Genomic DNA, 18,241 nt, shown 5'->3' with positions numbered 1-18,241 from the left:
TCTGGGAGATATATATTCTTTTATTTTTCCAATTAAAGGGAAATTTAGCGGGCCATCCATCTACCTTGCACATCTTTGGGTTGTGGGAGTGAGACCCCGCGGACATACGGAGAATGTGCAAACTCCACAAGAACAGTGACCCAGTGCCGGGATTGAATGGTTGTGTGCCAGCGTAGCCTGAACCAAGATGAAAGTAAGGCATGTAATCAGACGGGTGGAGCAGGGGCTGGGTGAAATGCATGTCTCCTGTGTGTAATGAGTCCTCCCCAGAAGTGTCAGATGAAGGAGTGTGAGCAACAGATGGGATGGTGGTGATGTGAAAGTCTCCAAGAGAGAATGAGTTTTGATTTTGATGGCATGGTGGCATGATGATTAGCATTGCTTTCTCACAGCACCAGGGACCCCATTCAATTCCAGCCTTGGATGACTGTGTGGCGTTTGCATATTTTCCCCGTGTCTCTGCGGGTTTCCACCAGGTACTCCGGTTTCCTCCACAATCCAAAGGTGTTCAGTGTAGGTGGATTGGCCATGATAAATTGCCCCTTGTATGTGCAAGGATGTGCAGCTCAGGTTGTGGAGATGAGGCAGGGTGAACGGTTTAGATTCCATGTATTCCCCGCGAATAAATGTGTGAGATTCATGAAAAGAGTCGTCATTTAAGTACATGGTGCCATGATGAGAGTTTAATACTGGAGGCTGTTGAAGGATGATTTTACCCTGGTGGAGTGGATGAGATCTATCATCTGCTCCCTGCACTGGATGGCGCTTCGGGCGCAGTTGCCAGCCACACTGACCTCCTGGATAACGCCCCCCCGACCATGGAGGTGACGATAGAGTGCTTCCTAGAGTCATCTCTCTCAGCTAGAGAACATGCCTCTGCGCAAGGGCTCCTTGACTAAGGTCTTGAGGGACTGGTGGCTGAATAGTGGTGCAGTCTTCTTCTTGACGTCGCTCACCTTGTTCTTTTGGGTTCTGGACTTCCTGCATGGTTGAGTGGAGACAGGTGGGCTGGAGCAAATGAAATGTATGCATTTCATAGAATTTACAGTGCAGAAGGAGGCAATTTGGCCCATCGAGTCTGCACCGGCCCTTGGAAAGAGCACCCTACCTAAGTTCACACCTCCACCCCATCCCTGTAAACCCACCCAACCTTTTTGGACAGTAAGGGCAATTTATCATGGGCAATCCACCTAATCTGCACATCTTTGGATTGTGGGAGGAAATCAGGGCACCCGGAGGAAACCCACGCAGACACGGGGAGTGCAAACTCCACACAGACAGTGATCCAAGCCGGGAATCGAACCTGAGACCCTGGAGCTGTGAAGCAAATGTGCTAACCACTGTGCTGCTGTGGCCCCACATTTGAATGCCGATTAAATGTGGTGGTGGGACCTTTAAATCTGGCAGTTGACAATGGATGGATGAACGAGTGCCTGATTCGCCAGGAAATTCAGAGAGATACGCACCTGGGTATAATTAATAAGCTTCCAAGCACAGAATCAGGTGCATGTTCCCGTCATTCCAGCCAGTGGGAAGGTCACTGCCAGAAGCATCTGTCACTGCGCTTAGTATAAAAGATGGAAAATTCTGCCCATTGCTTCAGCGATCCAGGTAGAAATGAAGGTCAAAATGTAACTATTTATTCTTAAACAAATGAAAACTGACAGACAGGAACAAGGTAGCTACTTCCAAAAAAGTGTCACATAGTACAAGAAAATATCTGTATTTTATTCATACCAAACATGAAGCTCGACCACTGGTGTGGTGTAAAATGTGTTTTTTTCACCCATCACTATCTATATTTGAAGAGATGCACCACATCTGAACAAAATAGGGATTTCTACAGACAACATTAAAATTGCCAAAACTACTTTTAAATTAAACACTGCTCGACATTAACAAATGATAAACATATCTAGAAAGGAAGCTAAACCTGGCTACTTACTCCGTACATTTGATTATGTAAGTCATGGCCTATTTGTTAGAACACAATATTTTGATGGATGGAATATACAAAGTCTGTTTTGTAAAATTGGACACATTTTACAAATTATAATATCAAAGGGTTGTTACAACCTGCCTTTCAGACAAGCTCAGCTCCTAGTAAACCCAGCAGCAGCTTAGGCTTAAAACTCCAGCTGAGTGCCACACTGACTGATTGGGAGAGCTAACATTGCAATATGTTACCATCTGGAACGTGAAAGTTGTAATCAAGATTTGCTTTTTGCTGCTCGTGTTCCTTTGAGAAAGAGGTGCAACTCATGATATAACAATGTGACTGCAACGCTCTGCTCCTGGTAAACTGTCTTGCAGAGTTAACTCCTCTGATGGCTCTGGTGAATAAATGTGAAACCAGGTTCCTTTGAACGAAGTGGACCAGGAGGATCACAGGTTGGGTGCACAACGTTTACAGAAGGAGCAGTTTGCAAGTGCAAATGGTATTCATGCCACTGCTCTAAACAGTTGCAGGAGATCGATCATTCTTGGTCCGAATTACAATCCAGTGATTGCTGCTGGAAACAATTTGCACAAGGGAAGGATCAGATGGTAGTGATGCTCTCCATGGGAATGGTTTTATCGACACTTACTGTCGAGGTTTCTAAATGAAGACTGGTTAATTGGGTGCAATTGGGAAAACTTGTGCTGCCTGTAAACTGTAAATTTATGTGAAATTAAATGAAAATCGCTTATTGTCACAAGTAGGCTTCAATGAAGTTACTGTGAAAAGCCCCTAGTCGCCACATTCCGGCGCCTGTTCGGGGAGGCTGGTACGTGAATTGAACCATGCTGCTGGCCTGCCTTGGTCTGCTTTAAAAAGCCAGCGATTTAGCCCAGTGTGCTAAACCTGTACCTTCACAATAGAAAGGGAGAAATTTGGGAAAAACATGGGCTTGTGAGAATTTATTCAAAAACCAATGCTACTTCAATTCAAAGTAACGCAGCAGAGATTAAACATTGTACTGTGAATTACTAAGCATAAAAGGAAGAGTTGCTACAATTACCTGAACATTACATTCAACAGTCAATAATGCTATTTGTTTCCCATCACTTCTATGACAGAAGGCAATATTTTTTAAGGAGTTCTCTGATTGGAGAATAGGTAAAAAATTTACTTTTGCAGTGAACAGTGTGTACTACGTGCTCAGATATCCTCTAAACGAAGAGGAGACACATACTGCAATTCACATGCATTTTTAAAATATACACAGTCACCATAGAGAGAGATCAGGGTAAACTATGGTCTGACAATCAGAACACAACAAAGTTATTGCAACAAATTACTGCAGGTTACTTTAAAAAAAAAAAAAAAAATCACAATTTACTTTACCATTAGAGCTTGTCCAAACAGTCATATAACATCTTTGGTTCGTGAATTGATTAGAACAAGCCAATTGCACTGTTACAATAAAAATCACTAAATTATAGGCACTTGTTAAAACATTCTTCAATTTGATTTGCTTTCCTGTAAACTGTTTCCCACAGGACTGGCCCAAATTAATTTTATTATACTTTTACCGTGCCATAAATAAACTCCATTGGTCATTTTCTCCAAGCAATCATTACATGATCTTCTCCAGCTGGAAAAATTCATATTCCGAGCATGTGCTCACTGTTGTCATTTTTTCCCATTTTATTTTTTAAAAGTGGTCCTGTAACACTCAGGAATAACAAATAGTAGCTAATCCCATCAGCAATGTTTGATACAAAAGTTAAATATTGGTATAAATAAACTAGAGGAATTGAATTTACAGAAACCTTCAAAAATTAATCAGGAGGGAAATTAAAACAACATAATTTAAAACTATATTGTAACTCATTGAAAGGTCCCAAACAATAGGTCTTATGCATCTTTTCTAGCACTAACAGGTAATATTAAAAAGACCGACATTCCTTTCCTGATGTGCGAAAGGTTGACTTTTTCCCAACAGTGTATATTTTCAATTGATATATCCAAAATCAATTCATGGTAATGAATTAAACCGTAAAGTATTGCTTACACCTTTCACAAACTGACCTATTCAGACATGCTTGTTTGAAGAAGGCTCCAAACAAACACAATAATCAATGTAACAATTTTAATCAAAATGGTCATCCCATTTTGATCAAAATTGTTACATTGATTATTGTGTTTGTTTGGAGCCTTCTTCAAACAAGCATGTCTGAATAGGTCAGTTTGTGAAAGGTGTAAGCAATACTTTACGGTTTAATTCATTACCATGAATGCTTTGCTAAAAAATCAGGCTGAAATTGGCTGGAAAGTTTAAATAAAGGATATCCCACACATCTCTTATAAATGACAATTAGTTGCTTCTGAATGATTCTAATATAACTAGAATTTCATATTTCCAATATGCTTTTGTGGCCCTGAAACACGGTCTGTATTAGCTATTAGCAGGCAAAAGTTTTGTTCAGAATATTACTTGGGCCACACCACTTGTTGCTAGGAGAGAAGTATCAAATGTCAATTTGAACAAGGGGATGGAAGTCTCACTGGAAATTCTGCTAAGTACTTTGACACCGGAGAACTTATCTTTTCAGCCTTCATCTGTTAAACGTGATTGGCCAGGTTGTAGGAGACTCGCAGCGGTTGCCTATGCCTGAATGGAATGAACCACAGGATCTTCCAGCGAGTGCCAAACACTTCTGAGAAGGTCTGCTGCCATGGCTTGCTGGGCTTCAATCTACAGATAAGAGCTTTAGTAAGAAGCAGCCATCCTATTGAGTGATACAGTCATAAAAGAACAATAGCTTGACTGACGTAGTGCTGTTGGCACATCACGACTCAATGTGTTTAAAATTCAATCCCTTTATAACACTAGGCATGCTGAAGTTAATGGCTTTCTTCCAACTCCTTTATTTGAAATATTGATATTGAAAGTACATTTTCTAATTAATCTCTAAAAATACCGGTATATGGTTGTATATTACTAAACAATGGCTTTAAAAAATTCTGATTTGTAAGGACATGATCAAAATTATTGATTTTGTTGACTGTGTTTCGTTGTCCATAAAACAATTTATAACTGCAAACCCTTTAGTTACAAAAGGTGCTATAATCAAATCTTTACTTTGACTGGCTTTTCCACAAATTATTTCTGTATAATGTAGACTGTTTTAGTCCATTACTGGTTAATTTTAAGTTTATTTTGCACTTCAAAAGCACAAATTATCAAAAAGTATGAATTCAAAGTTGCTTAATTCAATTTCAGCATCAAATTACCTACTGCACAGAAATGGTACTTAAAATTATTCTAGTGACAATGAAAATTAAATTATCTAATGAATCAAATTAAATAAAAATATTTTAGTATTTCTGCCAAGACACAAGCATTTTCCCGAGGTATCAAAAAAGAGGTACTCTACTAAGTTCCCTTCAGAACTCACGTCTCATCAACACAACTTGACATTCTTTCGATAGTTGTCATATCCTGTTGGCAAAAATATATTAAGAATCATATTAATAAATAGTTCAGGCTTTCAGAATATATTTCCGATGCAATAGTTTCAATTTATGGTTTGGACATGTTTAGTAAATAAAGATGCATACTGTAAACAGTTTATCAGAACAATGCTATTTATATTCGCAACATTCTGCAGTCAAAGTGTTCAACTTTCAGTACATGGACCTTCTGAGGAATGGAACTGAGCTAAAAATTACCGTGAAATTTTCAGTCATCAGTCCATTTTGTGCTGTCGCAACAGATCTATGGATGAAAGGTATATAGCCTCACTGAGCTACTTTAAACACAAATTCTATATGGAAGTCTAAAAATCTCTTTATCCATTCCAAATGATCTCACCGCTCTTCATTGTAATGGGGTTTATTCTAACATCTTTGATCTGTTGACTCAAATTTTGCAATAAAATAACACCAAACGGTATTATTAATCCACTCAAAATGACAACAATTTTGAGAGTCGGCACATAGGCAGAACAACATGAAATTCTAGAGATGGCTGTCAGGAATTGTATCCTTCTCCAGAGGCTAAGGTGCTGAGGTCCCTACATTCGCTACAGTTGACAATCATGGAAATCAATAAAATTAATGATTCTATTGGCTCTGATCCAAATTTTTTATTCTTCTCTGGCCATGGGGAGATGATGTGGAGATGCCGGCGTTGGACAGGGGTGAGCACAGTAAGAAGTCTTACAACACCTGGTTAAAGTCCAACAGGTTTGTTTCAAATCATGAGCTTTCGGAGCACTGCTCCTTCCTCAGGTGAATGAAGAGGTAAGTTCCAGAACATATATATAGACAAAGTCAAGGATGCAAGACAAATGCTTTGAATGCGAGCATTTGCAGGTAATTAAGTCTTTACAGATCCAGAGATAGGGGTAACCCCAGGTTAAAGAGATGTGAATTGTCCCAAGCCAGGACAGTTGGTAGGATTTCGCAAGCCCAGGTCAGATGGTGGGGGATGAATGTAATGCGACATGAATCCAAGGTCCCGGTTGAGGCTGTAGTCATGTGTGCGGAACTTGGCTATAAGTTTCTGCTCGGCGATTTTGCGTTGTCGCGCGTCCGGAAGGCCGCCTTGGAGAACGCTTACCCGGAGATCAGAGGCTGAATGCCCTTGACTGTTGAAGTGTTCCCCGGCTGGAAGGGAACATTCCTGCCTGGCGATTGTCGCGCGATGTCCGTTCATCTGTTGTCTCACCTGTCGCATCTTTGACTTTGTCTATGTATACGTTTCTGGAACATACCTCTTCATTCACCTGAGGAAGGAGCAATGCTCCGAAAGCTCGTGATTTGAAACAAACCTGTTGGATTTTAACCTGGTGTTGTAAGACTTCTTAATGGGGGCGATGCCAGAAGACTGGAGAACGGTTTGTTAAATAATAAATTTAGGCTTACCAATTCTTTTTTTCCAATTAAGGGCCAATCCACCTTCCCGGTATATCTTTTTTGTTGGGTTGTGGGGGTCAGACCAACGCAGACACAGGGAGAATGTGCAAACTCCACATTTACAGTGACCCTGGGCCAGGATCAAACCCAGTCCCTCGACACTTTGTGGCAGCAGTGCTAACCACTGTGCCACCGTGCTGCCCCTTACTGGAGAACAGCTCATGTGGTCCCACTATTTAAGGAAGGTAATTTTTATTTCTTTATTCGTTCTTGGGATGTAAATGTCGCTGCCTGGGCCAGCATTTGTTGCCCATCCATAATTGCCCTTGAACTGAGTGGCTTGCTCGGCCATTTCAGTGGGGGTCAGTTAAGAGTCAACCACATCTCTATGTGGGTCTGGAGTCACAGGTAGGCCAGACTGGGTAAGGAGGGCAGATTTCTTTCCCTGAAGGAAATTAGTGAACCAGACGTGTTTTTGCGACAGTCGGCAATGGTTTCATGGTGATCTTTAGACTTTTAATTCCAGATTTTCATTGAATTCAAATTTTACCATCTGCCAAGGTGCAATTCAATAACGATACCTCAGAGCATTACCCTGGGTCTCTGGATTACTAGACAAGCACCAATACCACTCTGCCATGGCCTTCCCCCATGCCTAACAGTGTCCCTGCTGTTCAGTATTGCAAAGGCATAAATGACACCATCATTTGAATATGCTTACAATAATCCTTCCCACCATCATTCCCTAACTAGGAAACTAGAAGCAAATAGAAATGACCAGGGCCAGATGCTGCTGCAACTTATTCTTGCAGTTCAGATATTGGCTGTAAAAATTACGCCCATGATTGATATCTTCCAAATCCAGTGGGCATTGCTGACAACCTTTAAATTCCAGTTCCATTAATTATTTACCATTTCCATTTACTTTCTAAATAATACTGTTATAACACGACCCAGGGCCACGGGGATATGTACTATCAGGTTCCCAGTAGCCTCACCCGAGTGTGATTTCACCTGATGAGGGGCGGGGCTACACCCTTAACCTGGTGTACCCTGGGACATAAATACCCCGGCCCGAGTGAGGGTTGGGTGCAGAAGACCCTTCGGGGAGTAGAGAGCGTATTGAGTAAGTCTATTAATTACTTTTTGTTTCTAATCCGTCATCGCTTCCTCGTGGTTGAGCATCTGGATCTTACACTGGCGATGAGGGTAATGAGGAGCTGCAGGAGAGGCCATATCCTCCAGACACAGCTCACTTTGAACAGGCCTCAGGACGTCTCCCTCCAGGATGCAGGTATGCTACTGATTGGGAAGTTGGAGGCATTTGACGCCAAGATGGGCCATTGGAACCAATACGTGGAAAGGATGCAGTATTTATTTAGTCTGAACATCATTATCGGCGATGAAAGGCAAACAATGACCCTCCACACGATCTGTGGGGCAGTCACATACAGCATAATAAAAGGTTTGATTTACCCGGACTAGCCCATTCATTCGCAGAGTTGTTCGAGTTGGTGACAATCCAAAGCCACCGCTCATAGTGAGACATTTTTGTTTTCACACGGCCACCCAACACCAGGGCGAATCAGTGACCGAACTCCTGACCCTTTTAAAGACGTTTGCCGAATTTTGCGAGTTTGGGCCTACTCTATCGGAACCGCTCAAGGACCGGTTGGTCTGCGGTATCTGAAATGCTGCAACCCAAGGACGCCTGCTGGCGAGATGCAATTAGACTATCAGAAAGCGGCTGACATAGCCTATCCAGGGATGTTGCGAGACAAGGGGTGAAGGGCTGCATGGAATGGCCGTCCTAAACCTAAGGCGCCAAACATATCCCTCCCCGGGCAGAGGTTCCAGACACCCACCATTGGGATTGATGCCCAGACCAGCATCGGCAGGCTCCTGAGGAGTGGCACCAGTATTCCCCCACTCACGAGGGCCCCAGCCAGCAGGTCAGATGAGCGGGGCCACGGAAGAGCCAATAGGTGTGGTGCCAGAAGGGAAACCCACTCGACCGCTGCTACACCAACGATGACAGGCCCATTTCGGGAACGACGAAGTTGACATCCGCGAGCATCTTTATTGCATCACTGCGCCAAGAGTGGCGCGAATTCAGGTCATGATCAGGGTCAAAGGTTACCCTCATGGATACGGTGGCTACAGTATTGGTGGTAAGCTGCCTCACTTTCGAACATGTTCATTCCAGTATCCGGAACACAGTTAGTGTTGCGAGGCACAGATGCGAGGCTAGCAACACACGGGGGAACCTTTGAAAAGCACAGGCACCTCGGAGGTCCCGTGGAGTACTGGAATACGGAGAGTAATCCGCGAATCTACCATTGGTGGTAGTCCGAGGGACGGGCTCGAGTCTGCTGGGGCGAGATTGGCTGAAGCGCGTCTGGTTGGGCTGGCAGCAAGTGTACCGATATGTATCCCGGGGCCCGGACACAGTGCTGCCGTGATTTCCGGACGTTTTTAAGGAAAGTTTGGAAACCATACAAGGGACCGCCGCAAAGACCTTTGTGGATCCCGAGGCTCAGCCGTGTTATTTTCGTGCCCGTCCCATTCCCTACGCCCTGAAGCCAAAAGTGGATGCAGAGTTGGACCATTTGGGGATAATCTGCCCAGTACAATTCGCGGATTGGGAGCATCGATAGTACCAGTGATGAAACCAAATGGCACCTTCCGGTTATATGGGGACTACAAAATGACTGTGATTCCCGCGTCTCGTTTGGACCGTTATCGGGTACCCCGGACTGAAGACCTATCCGCTCGGCATTGTAGGGGATGCATCTTTACCAAGCTTGATATGAGCCATGCTTATTTTTAAATTTTTTTAAAGAACATACAGTGTAGAAGGAGGCCATTCGGCCCATCGAGTCTGCACCGACCCACTTAAGCCCTCACTTCCACCCTATCCCCGTAACACGATAACCCCTCCTAACCTTTTTGGTCACTCAGGGCAATTTATCATGGCCAATCCACCGAACCTGCATGTCTTTGGACTGTGGGAGAAAACTGGAGCACCCGGAGTAAACCCATGCAGACACGCGGAGAATGTACAGACTCCGAACAGACAGTGACCCAGCGGGGAATCGAACCTGGGACCCTGGCGCTGTGAAGTCACAGTGCTATCCACTTGTGCTACCGTGTTGCAACTGGTTATTTACAGCTGGATCCAGACCCTGACTCCCAAAAATACGTGACCGTAAATACACACCAGTATTTTTAAGACCAGGCTGCCTTTCAGAGTGTCATCTGCCTGTGCCATATTTCAGAGAGTAAAGGAAAACATATTTCGGGGATTGCTACAGGTCACGGTTTACCCAGACGATGTTTTAATCACCGGGTTGTACGATCGTGACCACATGAAAAACCCTGTCGACGCACTTCATTGCTTCAAGACAGCAGGGGTCCGGCTACGCAGGGAAAAGAATGTTTTCCACGCCCAAGATGTGGTCTACCTGGGCTACAGAGTGGACCGAAATGGGTTGCAATCCGGCAGGCCCCAGTGCCAAAGGAGCCAATTGAACTCCGTTCTTTTTTGGGCCTGATCAATTATTACGGGAAATCGAGACCCTCGCGAGACAATGCGGACGGAGTGAGCTGCTACCACCTGCAGCACCGCTCCACCCATGGGAGTGGCTGGCCTGATTTTGGTCCCGTCTCCACATTGATTTTGCTGGACCTTTTCAAGGGGCGATGTTTCTGCTCATCTTTGACGGCCATTCCAAGTGTAACCACACATCCACCAAATGACGACGACGGCGTCACAGGACACGATAGAGAAGCTGCGCCAGATCTTCAGTGTCCACAGAACCCTGGAGGATTTATCGTCAGGCAACAGCACGGCATTCACCACTGCGGAGTTCGGGAATTTTCTGCGACTGAACGGTTCCCCGGAGACCCGTTTGGGCAGTTTTATTTTTTATTACACCACACCACATGGTTTTATTTTTTATTACACCACCTTCTGAGTCGGCTGCGCACATGGCTGAGCCTCGTCCCACCTGATATTGGGGAGAAGGTCTGCGACAGACAGGAGCACCTTCGCCTTGAGGCAAACTAGACCCATCAGGGAGCATGCCGCGGGTGCTGTGGTTTTTGTATGGAATTCAGCAGATGGCACATAATGGATTCCCTGAGTTGTGATCCAGTTGTCGGGACCAGTCTCCTACTCAGTACAGGCAGAATGGAAGGAGTCCAGCAGACACGTGGACCACCTCTGCAGCCACCTGCAGAGGTCCTCGAAGACCGCCCAGAGCTCCCACGACCGATGGTACCTCTTCCTCCGGCACAGCCATTATTAGCGCCCTTTTGAGGGTGACATACCCCACGATTTTGCAGGACACTGACACCTCGGACCCAGAGTCTGACATGGAGAATCAATCAACCGAGGTCGCCACAGATCCAGGGACACTTGCACCGCTCAGGCGACTGGCCTGAAAATATCCCTCCCCAATTCGTTATATGCCAGCACAGCAATCGCCTGAAAGGCATCCCAGGCAAAGTGGACAAAAGAATTGACCCATCCAAGTGTCAAAATGGACGATTTGTCAGACTTCACGCGGGGTGGGGGCCAAGAGGCGCTATAATCCGATCCAAGGCCATGGGGTCTGTACCATTAGGTTCCCGTGGCCCACCTGACTATGATCTCCCCAAGATCGCAAGAAACTGCAGAGTGTGGTGAACTCAGCCCAGCGCATCACACAAACTTGCCACCCCCATATTGATTCTGAAAATACCTCCCGCTGCCTCAGGAAGGCAGACTGCATTATCAGAGACCCCTCCCACCCAAGCATTGCCTTCTTCCAGACCCTTCCATCAGGCAGAAGGTACAGAAGTCTGAAGACTCGCACATCCAGACATAGGAACAGATTCTTCCCCACAGCTACAAGACGCCACAACGACTCCCCCTCGGACTGATCTGTTCCTTGTCAGAACACTATTCACGACACCCTATGCTGCTCTTGCTCAAGTATTTGCTTTGTTTGGCCCCTTGTTCCGCACTAACCAATCACTGTTGATATACCATTTGTCAATGCACTCTGTTGATTGTTCTTTTTTTCTTCTATGTACGTTCTGTGTACGTTCCCTCGGCCGCAGAAAAATACTTTTCACTGTACTTCGGTGCATGTGACAATAAATCAAATCTAAACCCTGATGAGTGGAGGGACTACACCCTTAACCTGGGATACCCTGCCCAGCCCGAGTGTGGGCCCGGCGCGGGAGACCCTTCAGCGAGAGCGTATTGAGTATGTCTATTAAATCCTTTCTGTTTCTAATCCGTCATCGCTTCCTTGTGGTCGCTCGCCTGGATCGAACAAATATATTTGCTACAATAGAGATTAAACATACTGATCAATGTAGATGTACTGCCCCCACTTCAAAATGAGAAACAAATAGCAAATAACAGAAAGAGACAATAAAGAAATACCAAAAGAAAATCAAATCTATGGGTGAGAAAGTCATGCATCAAAGCTGGCTTCATCCAATAAAGCAAACTGTTACTTTTAGCTCCCTCCAGAGGTGAATAACTCATGAAACAACAAAGCAGGAAAGTAGAACATACTGGAGATTTTTTACAAGTTTCAAAAATGTAGCTAAAGTTTACAAGAGCAAAACAGTAATGTGCTCACACCTACAGAGAAATTGTTAATTTTATATTTTTGTGCATCATGTATCACGTTAACAATTCTCTCATTTGAGGATACCCAATGAGTGATACTGAGATGTGTAAAGGTTGGATTCTCCAGACCTCTACAATTTTTGACGGTGACGTTTGAAGACAGCAGAAAAAGGTTGCGGGGGGGGGGGGGGGGGGGGGGGGTGTGTGGCTGTGATGGTAGCCATTACATTGAGAAAACAATTCTTGCATTTTTGAATTGCCTATTGTCAAATGAATAATGGATATCCAGATCCATTTTTCACACTGTATGAAGGGATTGATAACAGAGTGATCCATTTCTAAAATGAGAAAAAAAATGAGTGATTCCAGGAGACCTATTTCACAAGAAGAGTATTTGGCATATGGAATAAGTTGCAAGGGAAGGCTTATTGACGGCGATTTTATCCAGAAGACAGATTTCAGATATAGTTAGGTGGTAGCGATTGGGGAACTTGAGATTTTCTTTTCCCGTTCCCAATACACCCTCTGCTCTTAGGATCAGAAAACAATAATTTGGAGAGTAAATGTATTCAGCCGCGCAATCTGGGACCCGGACTGATGTCCGAGGGCGAGTATTTGCTGGAGTGATTTAAACTAAAATGGCAAGGAACCTATGCAAGGAGTCAGAGGAGGGGAAATCAAGGACAAGAACAAAAGATAGAAAGGCGAATAAGAAAAGTGATATGCAGAGAAATTAAGGACCAGAATCAAACAGGGCTACAGTGAAAAATAGTAGGAATGGGACAAGTAATGTTGAAAGGACAAGCCTTAAGGCTTTGCGCCTCAAAGCATCACAGTAAAGTGGATGAATTAATTGTGCAAATAGATGTAAATGGATATGATATTATTGGGATTACAGAGACAAGGTTGCAGGGTGACCAGAGATGGGAATTGAACATTCAGGGGGAATCAGTATTTAGGAAAGAGTGACAAACAGAAAAAGGCAGTAGAGTTGCATTGCTGGTTAAAGAGGAAATTAATGCAATAGTGAGAAAAGATATTAGCTCCGACAATGCGGAATCTGTATGGGTAGACCTGAGAAACAGTGAAGGGCAAATAATGTTAGTGGGGGTTGTATATAGACCCCCAAACTGTCGTGGTGATTTTGGGAAAGTTATTAAACAGGAAATTAGATCGCATGCAATAAAGGAACATCTGTAATTATGGGTGATTTTAATCTGCATATAGGTTGGGCAAATCAAATTAGTCATAATACCATTGAGCAGGAATTCTGTGTGTATACGTGATGGTTTTCTGGACCAAAACATTGAGGAACCAACTAGAGCACAGGCCGCCCTAGACTGGGTACTGTGTAATGGGGAAATTGTATGAGACCCCTTGGGGATGAGCGACCATAATATGATAGAATTTTTCATCAAGATGGATAATGATATAGTTGATTCTGAGGCTAGGGTCCTGAATATTAATAAGGAAACTACGATGGTCTGAGGCGCGAGTTGGCTGTGATGGATTAGGAAATGTTAGTTAAATTGTGGATGGTGGATAGGCAATGGCAAACATTAAAGGAGCGCATGGGTGAACTGCGATGGTTGTTTATTTTTGTCTGAAACAGGAGTTTGTTAGCAAGCAGGGATGGGGCTGGCTGATAGGAATAAAAGCTGACTTCTTATTCAAATAGATTTGTGGGGGCGCGATTCTCCGACCCCCCACCGGGTCGGAGAATCGTCGGGGGCCGGTGTGAATCCCGCCCCCACCGAATTCTCCGAAGGGAGAAAGTCGGCGGGGCGTCAATCGCGCCGCCCGCCTCGGAGAATGGCAGGGGCGGGGAGCGAGGCAGTGGACTCCGGGGCTGCCGATATTCTCCCGTCCGGATGGGCCGAAGTCCCGCCGGGGTCACGTCGGCGTAAATCAAACCACCTTTTAATCGGCGTCAACCAGTGCTGATGGTTGACGCCGTCTAGCGTGGAGGTGGGTGACGGCCTGTGGGGTTGGCCGCAGGAGAGGTGATGGCATGGCCGCAGTCTGTGCGTGTGGGGGAGAGATGCGTGTGGGTGTGTGTGTGGCGGGGGGGGGGGGGGGGGGGTTAGAGTGGGGTGGGCTTCGTGGGAGTGCCGGGAGGGGGGGTGAGTGCCGGGAGGGGGGGGGTGAGTGCCGGGGACGGAGGATGACTGCCGGTGAGGGGGACGGGGAGGTGCGTGCCGGGGAGGGGGACGGGAGGATGACTGCCGGGGAGGGGGATGGGGAGGTGCGTGCCGGGAGGGGGACGGGAGGATGACTACCGGGGAGGGGGACGGGGAGGTACATGCCGGGGAGGGGGACAGGGTGATGCGTGCCGGGAAGGGGGACGGGGAGGTCCGTGCCGGGGAGGGGGACGGGGTGATGCGTGCCGGTGAGGAGGACGGGGGGGGGGGGTGCGTGCCGGGGAGGGGGGGGGGGGGGGTGTGCGTGTCGGGGGAGGGGGACGGGAGGATGACTGCCGGGGAGGGGGACGGGGAGATGCGTGCCGGGGAGGGGGACAGGAGGACAACCGATGGTGAGGGGGTCGGGGGGTGGTGCCAGGGAGGGGGACGGGAGAATGACTGCCGGGGAGGGGGACGGGAGGATGACTGCCGGGGAGGGGGACGGTGAGGTGCGTGCCGGGGAGGGGGACGGGAGGATGACTGCCGGGGAGGGGGAACGGGGAGGTGCGTGCCGGGGAGGGGGACGGGAGGATGACTGACGGGGAGAGGGACGGGGAGGTGCGTGCCGGGGAGGGGGACGGCAGGATGACTGCCGGGGAGGGGGACGGGAAGGTGCATGCCGGGAGGGGATGGGAGGATGACTGCCGGGGAGGGGGACGGGGAGGTGCGTGCCGGGGAGGGGGGGTGCGAGGGCAAGGGAGTTTGTCCGCCTGGCCAGGTGCCATCCTCCAACAGTTGCGCCCATGCGGTCCATGCCACCTGGCTGGGGGGAGGAGGGGGTACGGGCAATGATGAAATGTCGTCATTTCCCCCCCCCCCCCCCCCCCCCCCCCCACCCCACCCGCAGGCCCGTCATATTTTCCGATCAGCCAGCAATGTTGGCCGCCGTGGCGGCAGCCGCTATTGTCCATGTTGCCCTGGATGAGGAGGAGGAGCGTGCCAGAGAGGCGGCGCAGGCTGCCGCAGAGGGGCAGGCGGCAGCCGACCAGGCTGGAGGGACACCCGCCCGACAGGACGAGGAGGGGGAGGAGGACGTCGCGGCGCCACGGCAACGGAGGCACCCGAGGAGTATCGTGTGTACCGACCCCGCCTGTCGTACCAGGACCTCACGGACTGGGAATGCAGGAGGCGACTCCGGATGAGCCGGGAAACCGTGGCACATATCTGCCACCTGCTGGCACACCTGGCACCACGTGGCACTGGTGGGGGACACCCTCTCCCCGTGTCCGTCAAGGTTACGGTGGCCCTGAACATTTATGCCACGGAGTCATTCCAGACGCCAGGTGGGGACCTGTCCGGCATCTCGCAGACATCGGTGCACCGGTGCATCCGGGCAGTGACAGACGCCCTATATGCCATTGCGCACCGTTACATCCGCTTCCCTGTGGACCGGGCCAGCCAAGATGCCCGGGCCATGGGCATCTCTGCCGTGGCCGGGTTCCCCAAGGTCCAGGGCGCAATCGATGGGATGCACGTCGCCGTGCGGCCACCTGCAGATAACAGGGCCGTGTTCACCAATAGGAAGGGGACCTATTCCATGAACATGCGATCACCGCATGATTATCCTGCACGTCTGCGCCCGTCACCCAGGCAGTGTACACGACTCATACGTGTTGTCGCAGTCATACATCACCGGCATGTACGAGGGACGCCATTCCTGGCTGAGGGGCTGGTTGCTGGGCGACAGGGGCTACCCATTGCGGACGTGGCTGATGACGCCTACACGGAGGCCATGGAATGACGCGGAGAACCGCTACAATGATGTCCATGTAGCGACAAGGGGTGTGATCGAGAGGTGCTTTGGCGTGCTCAAGATGTGTTTCAGATGCCTGGACCTCTCAGGGGGCGCCCCTCCAGTATCCGTCGGATAGGGTCGGCCGCATCATTGTGGTGTGCTGCGTCCTGCACAACATAGCCCAGCAGAGGGGCGATGTGCAGCAGGCAGAGGAGGGCGGAGTGGAGGAGCAGCAGAAAGAGGCACAGTCCTCCACAGATGAGGGGGATGGGGGCAATGGTCAGGGCAGACGGGCTAGACATGGACGGGTGGCTGTCCACCGTTACCGGCTGGCCCAGCGGGCACGGGACAGACTTATCGACGCCCGCTTCACTGACTAGAGGGGCGTGCGAATCGGCGAGTATGGCCACATACAGCACACCATGGCAATACCCGAACACCCTCACCCTCCCCCAACCATCCACCCACCCAGCACCCTCACCCCTCCCCCAACCACACCCACCCCACCCGCATGTACACCACCCCCCCATTGCAGATCCACCTGCGGCACAACGGCCGGGCGCACACAGTTGCCGGTGGACGTGTGTCTTTTGCAGGCCTTGGAGGAGGATGACAACCCGCTCTGCGATGAGCTCCTGGCTCCACATCGTTGGACGATGTCTGACCCATGGCCACAGTACCACCATCCACCCAGACCATCCCTGCATGCGGCTGTGACACTGCAGTGCACGGTCCCGTCCTCTGCCCGGGGGGATGGTGAGGGCGGCCCAGGGGGAAGGGGGCAGACTCACCTGGGGCTGAGGTAAGACCATCCCTCACACACACACTTGCGCTCAACGTACATGACACCCCCGCACGCTTTGGACAGAGCACAAAGGCAGCTTCTGGAGGTGTAACATTGACTTTAATAACAAAAGCAGTGCATGCACTTGCCCTAGCCCCTAAAACTCATCTGTGCCCTGCACCCGTGCCAACTTACTCAGTGTCTAGTTGTTTGGCCTTACAGGCCCTTTGACTACGCCTAGGTGTTTCCCCAGACGGTACAGCAGAACTGGAGGTGGACTCCTGTGATTCCTGCCCTCTGACTCGGGATCCCTTTGGCGGCCGTTTCCTGGGGCGTCCTGGCCTAGATGGGCCAGGCTGCGGCCCGGGCGACTGGGATGGCGAGCTGCCAGCCTGTCCTGCCGTTGCCCACCCGATGCACCTGGGACGGAAGGGGGGGAGCCCGAGGTGTTGAGGTGTTCCGGGACCTCCCCTACAGGGGGACCCAGGACGGGCCCCAGCATCTTCTCCTCCCTCGGGGTGCCCAATAGCCCCCAGGCCTCTACATGGGTGGGGGATGCGAACGGACTGGCCATCTGACACCCCTCCGACACCTGGCGCTGCCAGTCCTGGAGGCCCGTGCTGGTATCGACAGGGGTCTGCATGTTTGCAGCCATGGAGCTCAGGGAGTTGCCCATCCCTGCCTATGACTGTGCAATGGCGCCGATGCCCTCAGCGATGGCCTGCAGGGATCGGGCCATTGCCTGCTGAGACTGGGCCACGGCGTTGAGCGCCTCTGCCACCTGCCGCTGGCGCTGGCTCATGGCCTCCTGTGAGAGGGCAGCCATGTCCTGGGCCACAGACGCCGCCTGCACGGAAAGCCCCAGGCCTCGCAAACCGCTCCCCATGTCTGACACAGTCGCACCCATTGCCTCCACCACGGACGCCACCCGTGCGGTGTCGGCCTGGGTGGCACGCATGACCGGCACCACTCCCAGCTCCTGGACGCGGGTGGACTCCTCCACCTGCGACTGCAGCTGCCGCAAGCTGGCCGTCACCCTCTTCGCTCGTCCCAGGTTCGGTGGTTG

At 49.1% G+C, this 18,241-nt stretch overlaps 1 protein-coding gene across 9 annotated transcripts in view; it reads right to left on the bottom strand.

Moving 5' to 3' along the window:
- Positions 1-4,182: 4,182 nt before the first annotated feature.
- Positions 4,183-18,241, bottom strand: part of zdhhc21 (zDHHC palmitoyltransferase 21) — a 248,694-nt gene continuing 234,635 nt past the window's right edge. For all 9 annotated transcript variants that reach the window (XM_072517144.1, XM_072517146.1, XM_072517138.1 and 6 more), the window contains 2 exons: positions 5,386-5,429; positions 4,183-4,682 (listed from right to left, as the gene is read on the bottom strand). In XM_072517144.1, coding sequence (XP_072373245.1) covers positions 4,550-4,682; positions 5,386-5,429 — 177 coding nt within the window. In that variant the 3' untranslated portion in view covers positions 4,183-4,549. The remainder of the gene's footprint in view (positions 4,683-5,385; positions 5,430-18,241) is intronic.

The sequence above is a fragment of the Scyliorhinus torazame genome, chromosome 9 (assembly GCF_047496885.1).
Source record: "Scyliorhinus torazame isolate Kashiwa2021f chromosome 9, sScyTor2.1, whole genome shotgun sequence".
In the NCBI taxonomy this organism is placed as follows: Eukaryota; Metazoa; Chordata; class Chondrichthyes; order Carcharhiniformes; family Scyliorhinidae; genus Scyliorhinus; species Scyliorhinus torazame.
Note: the sequence above shows the minus strand (reverse complement) of the source record. Positions and strands in the feature narration are given on the sequence as shown.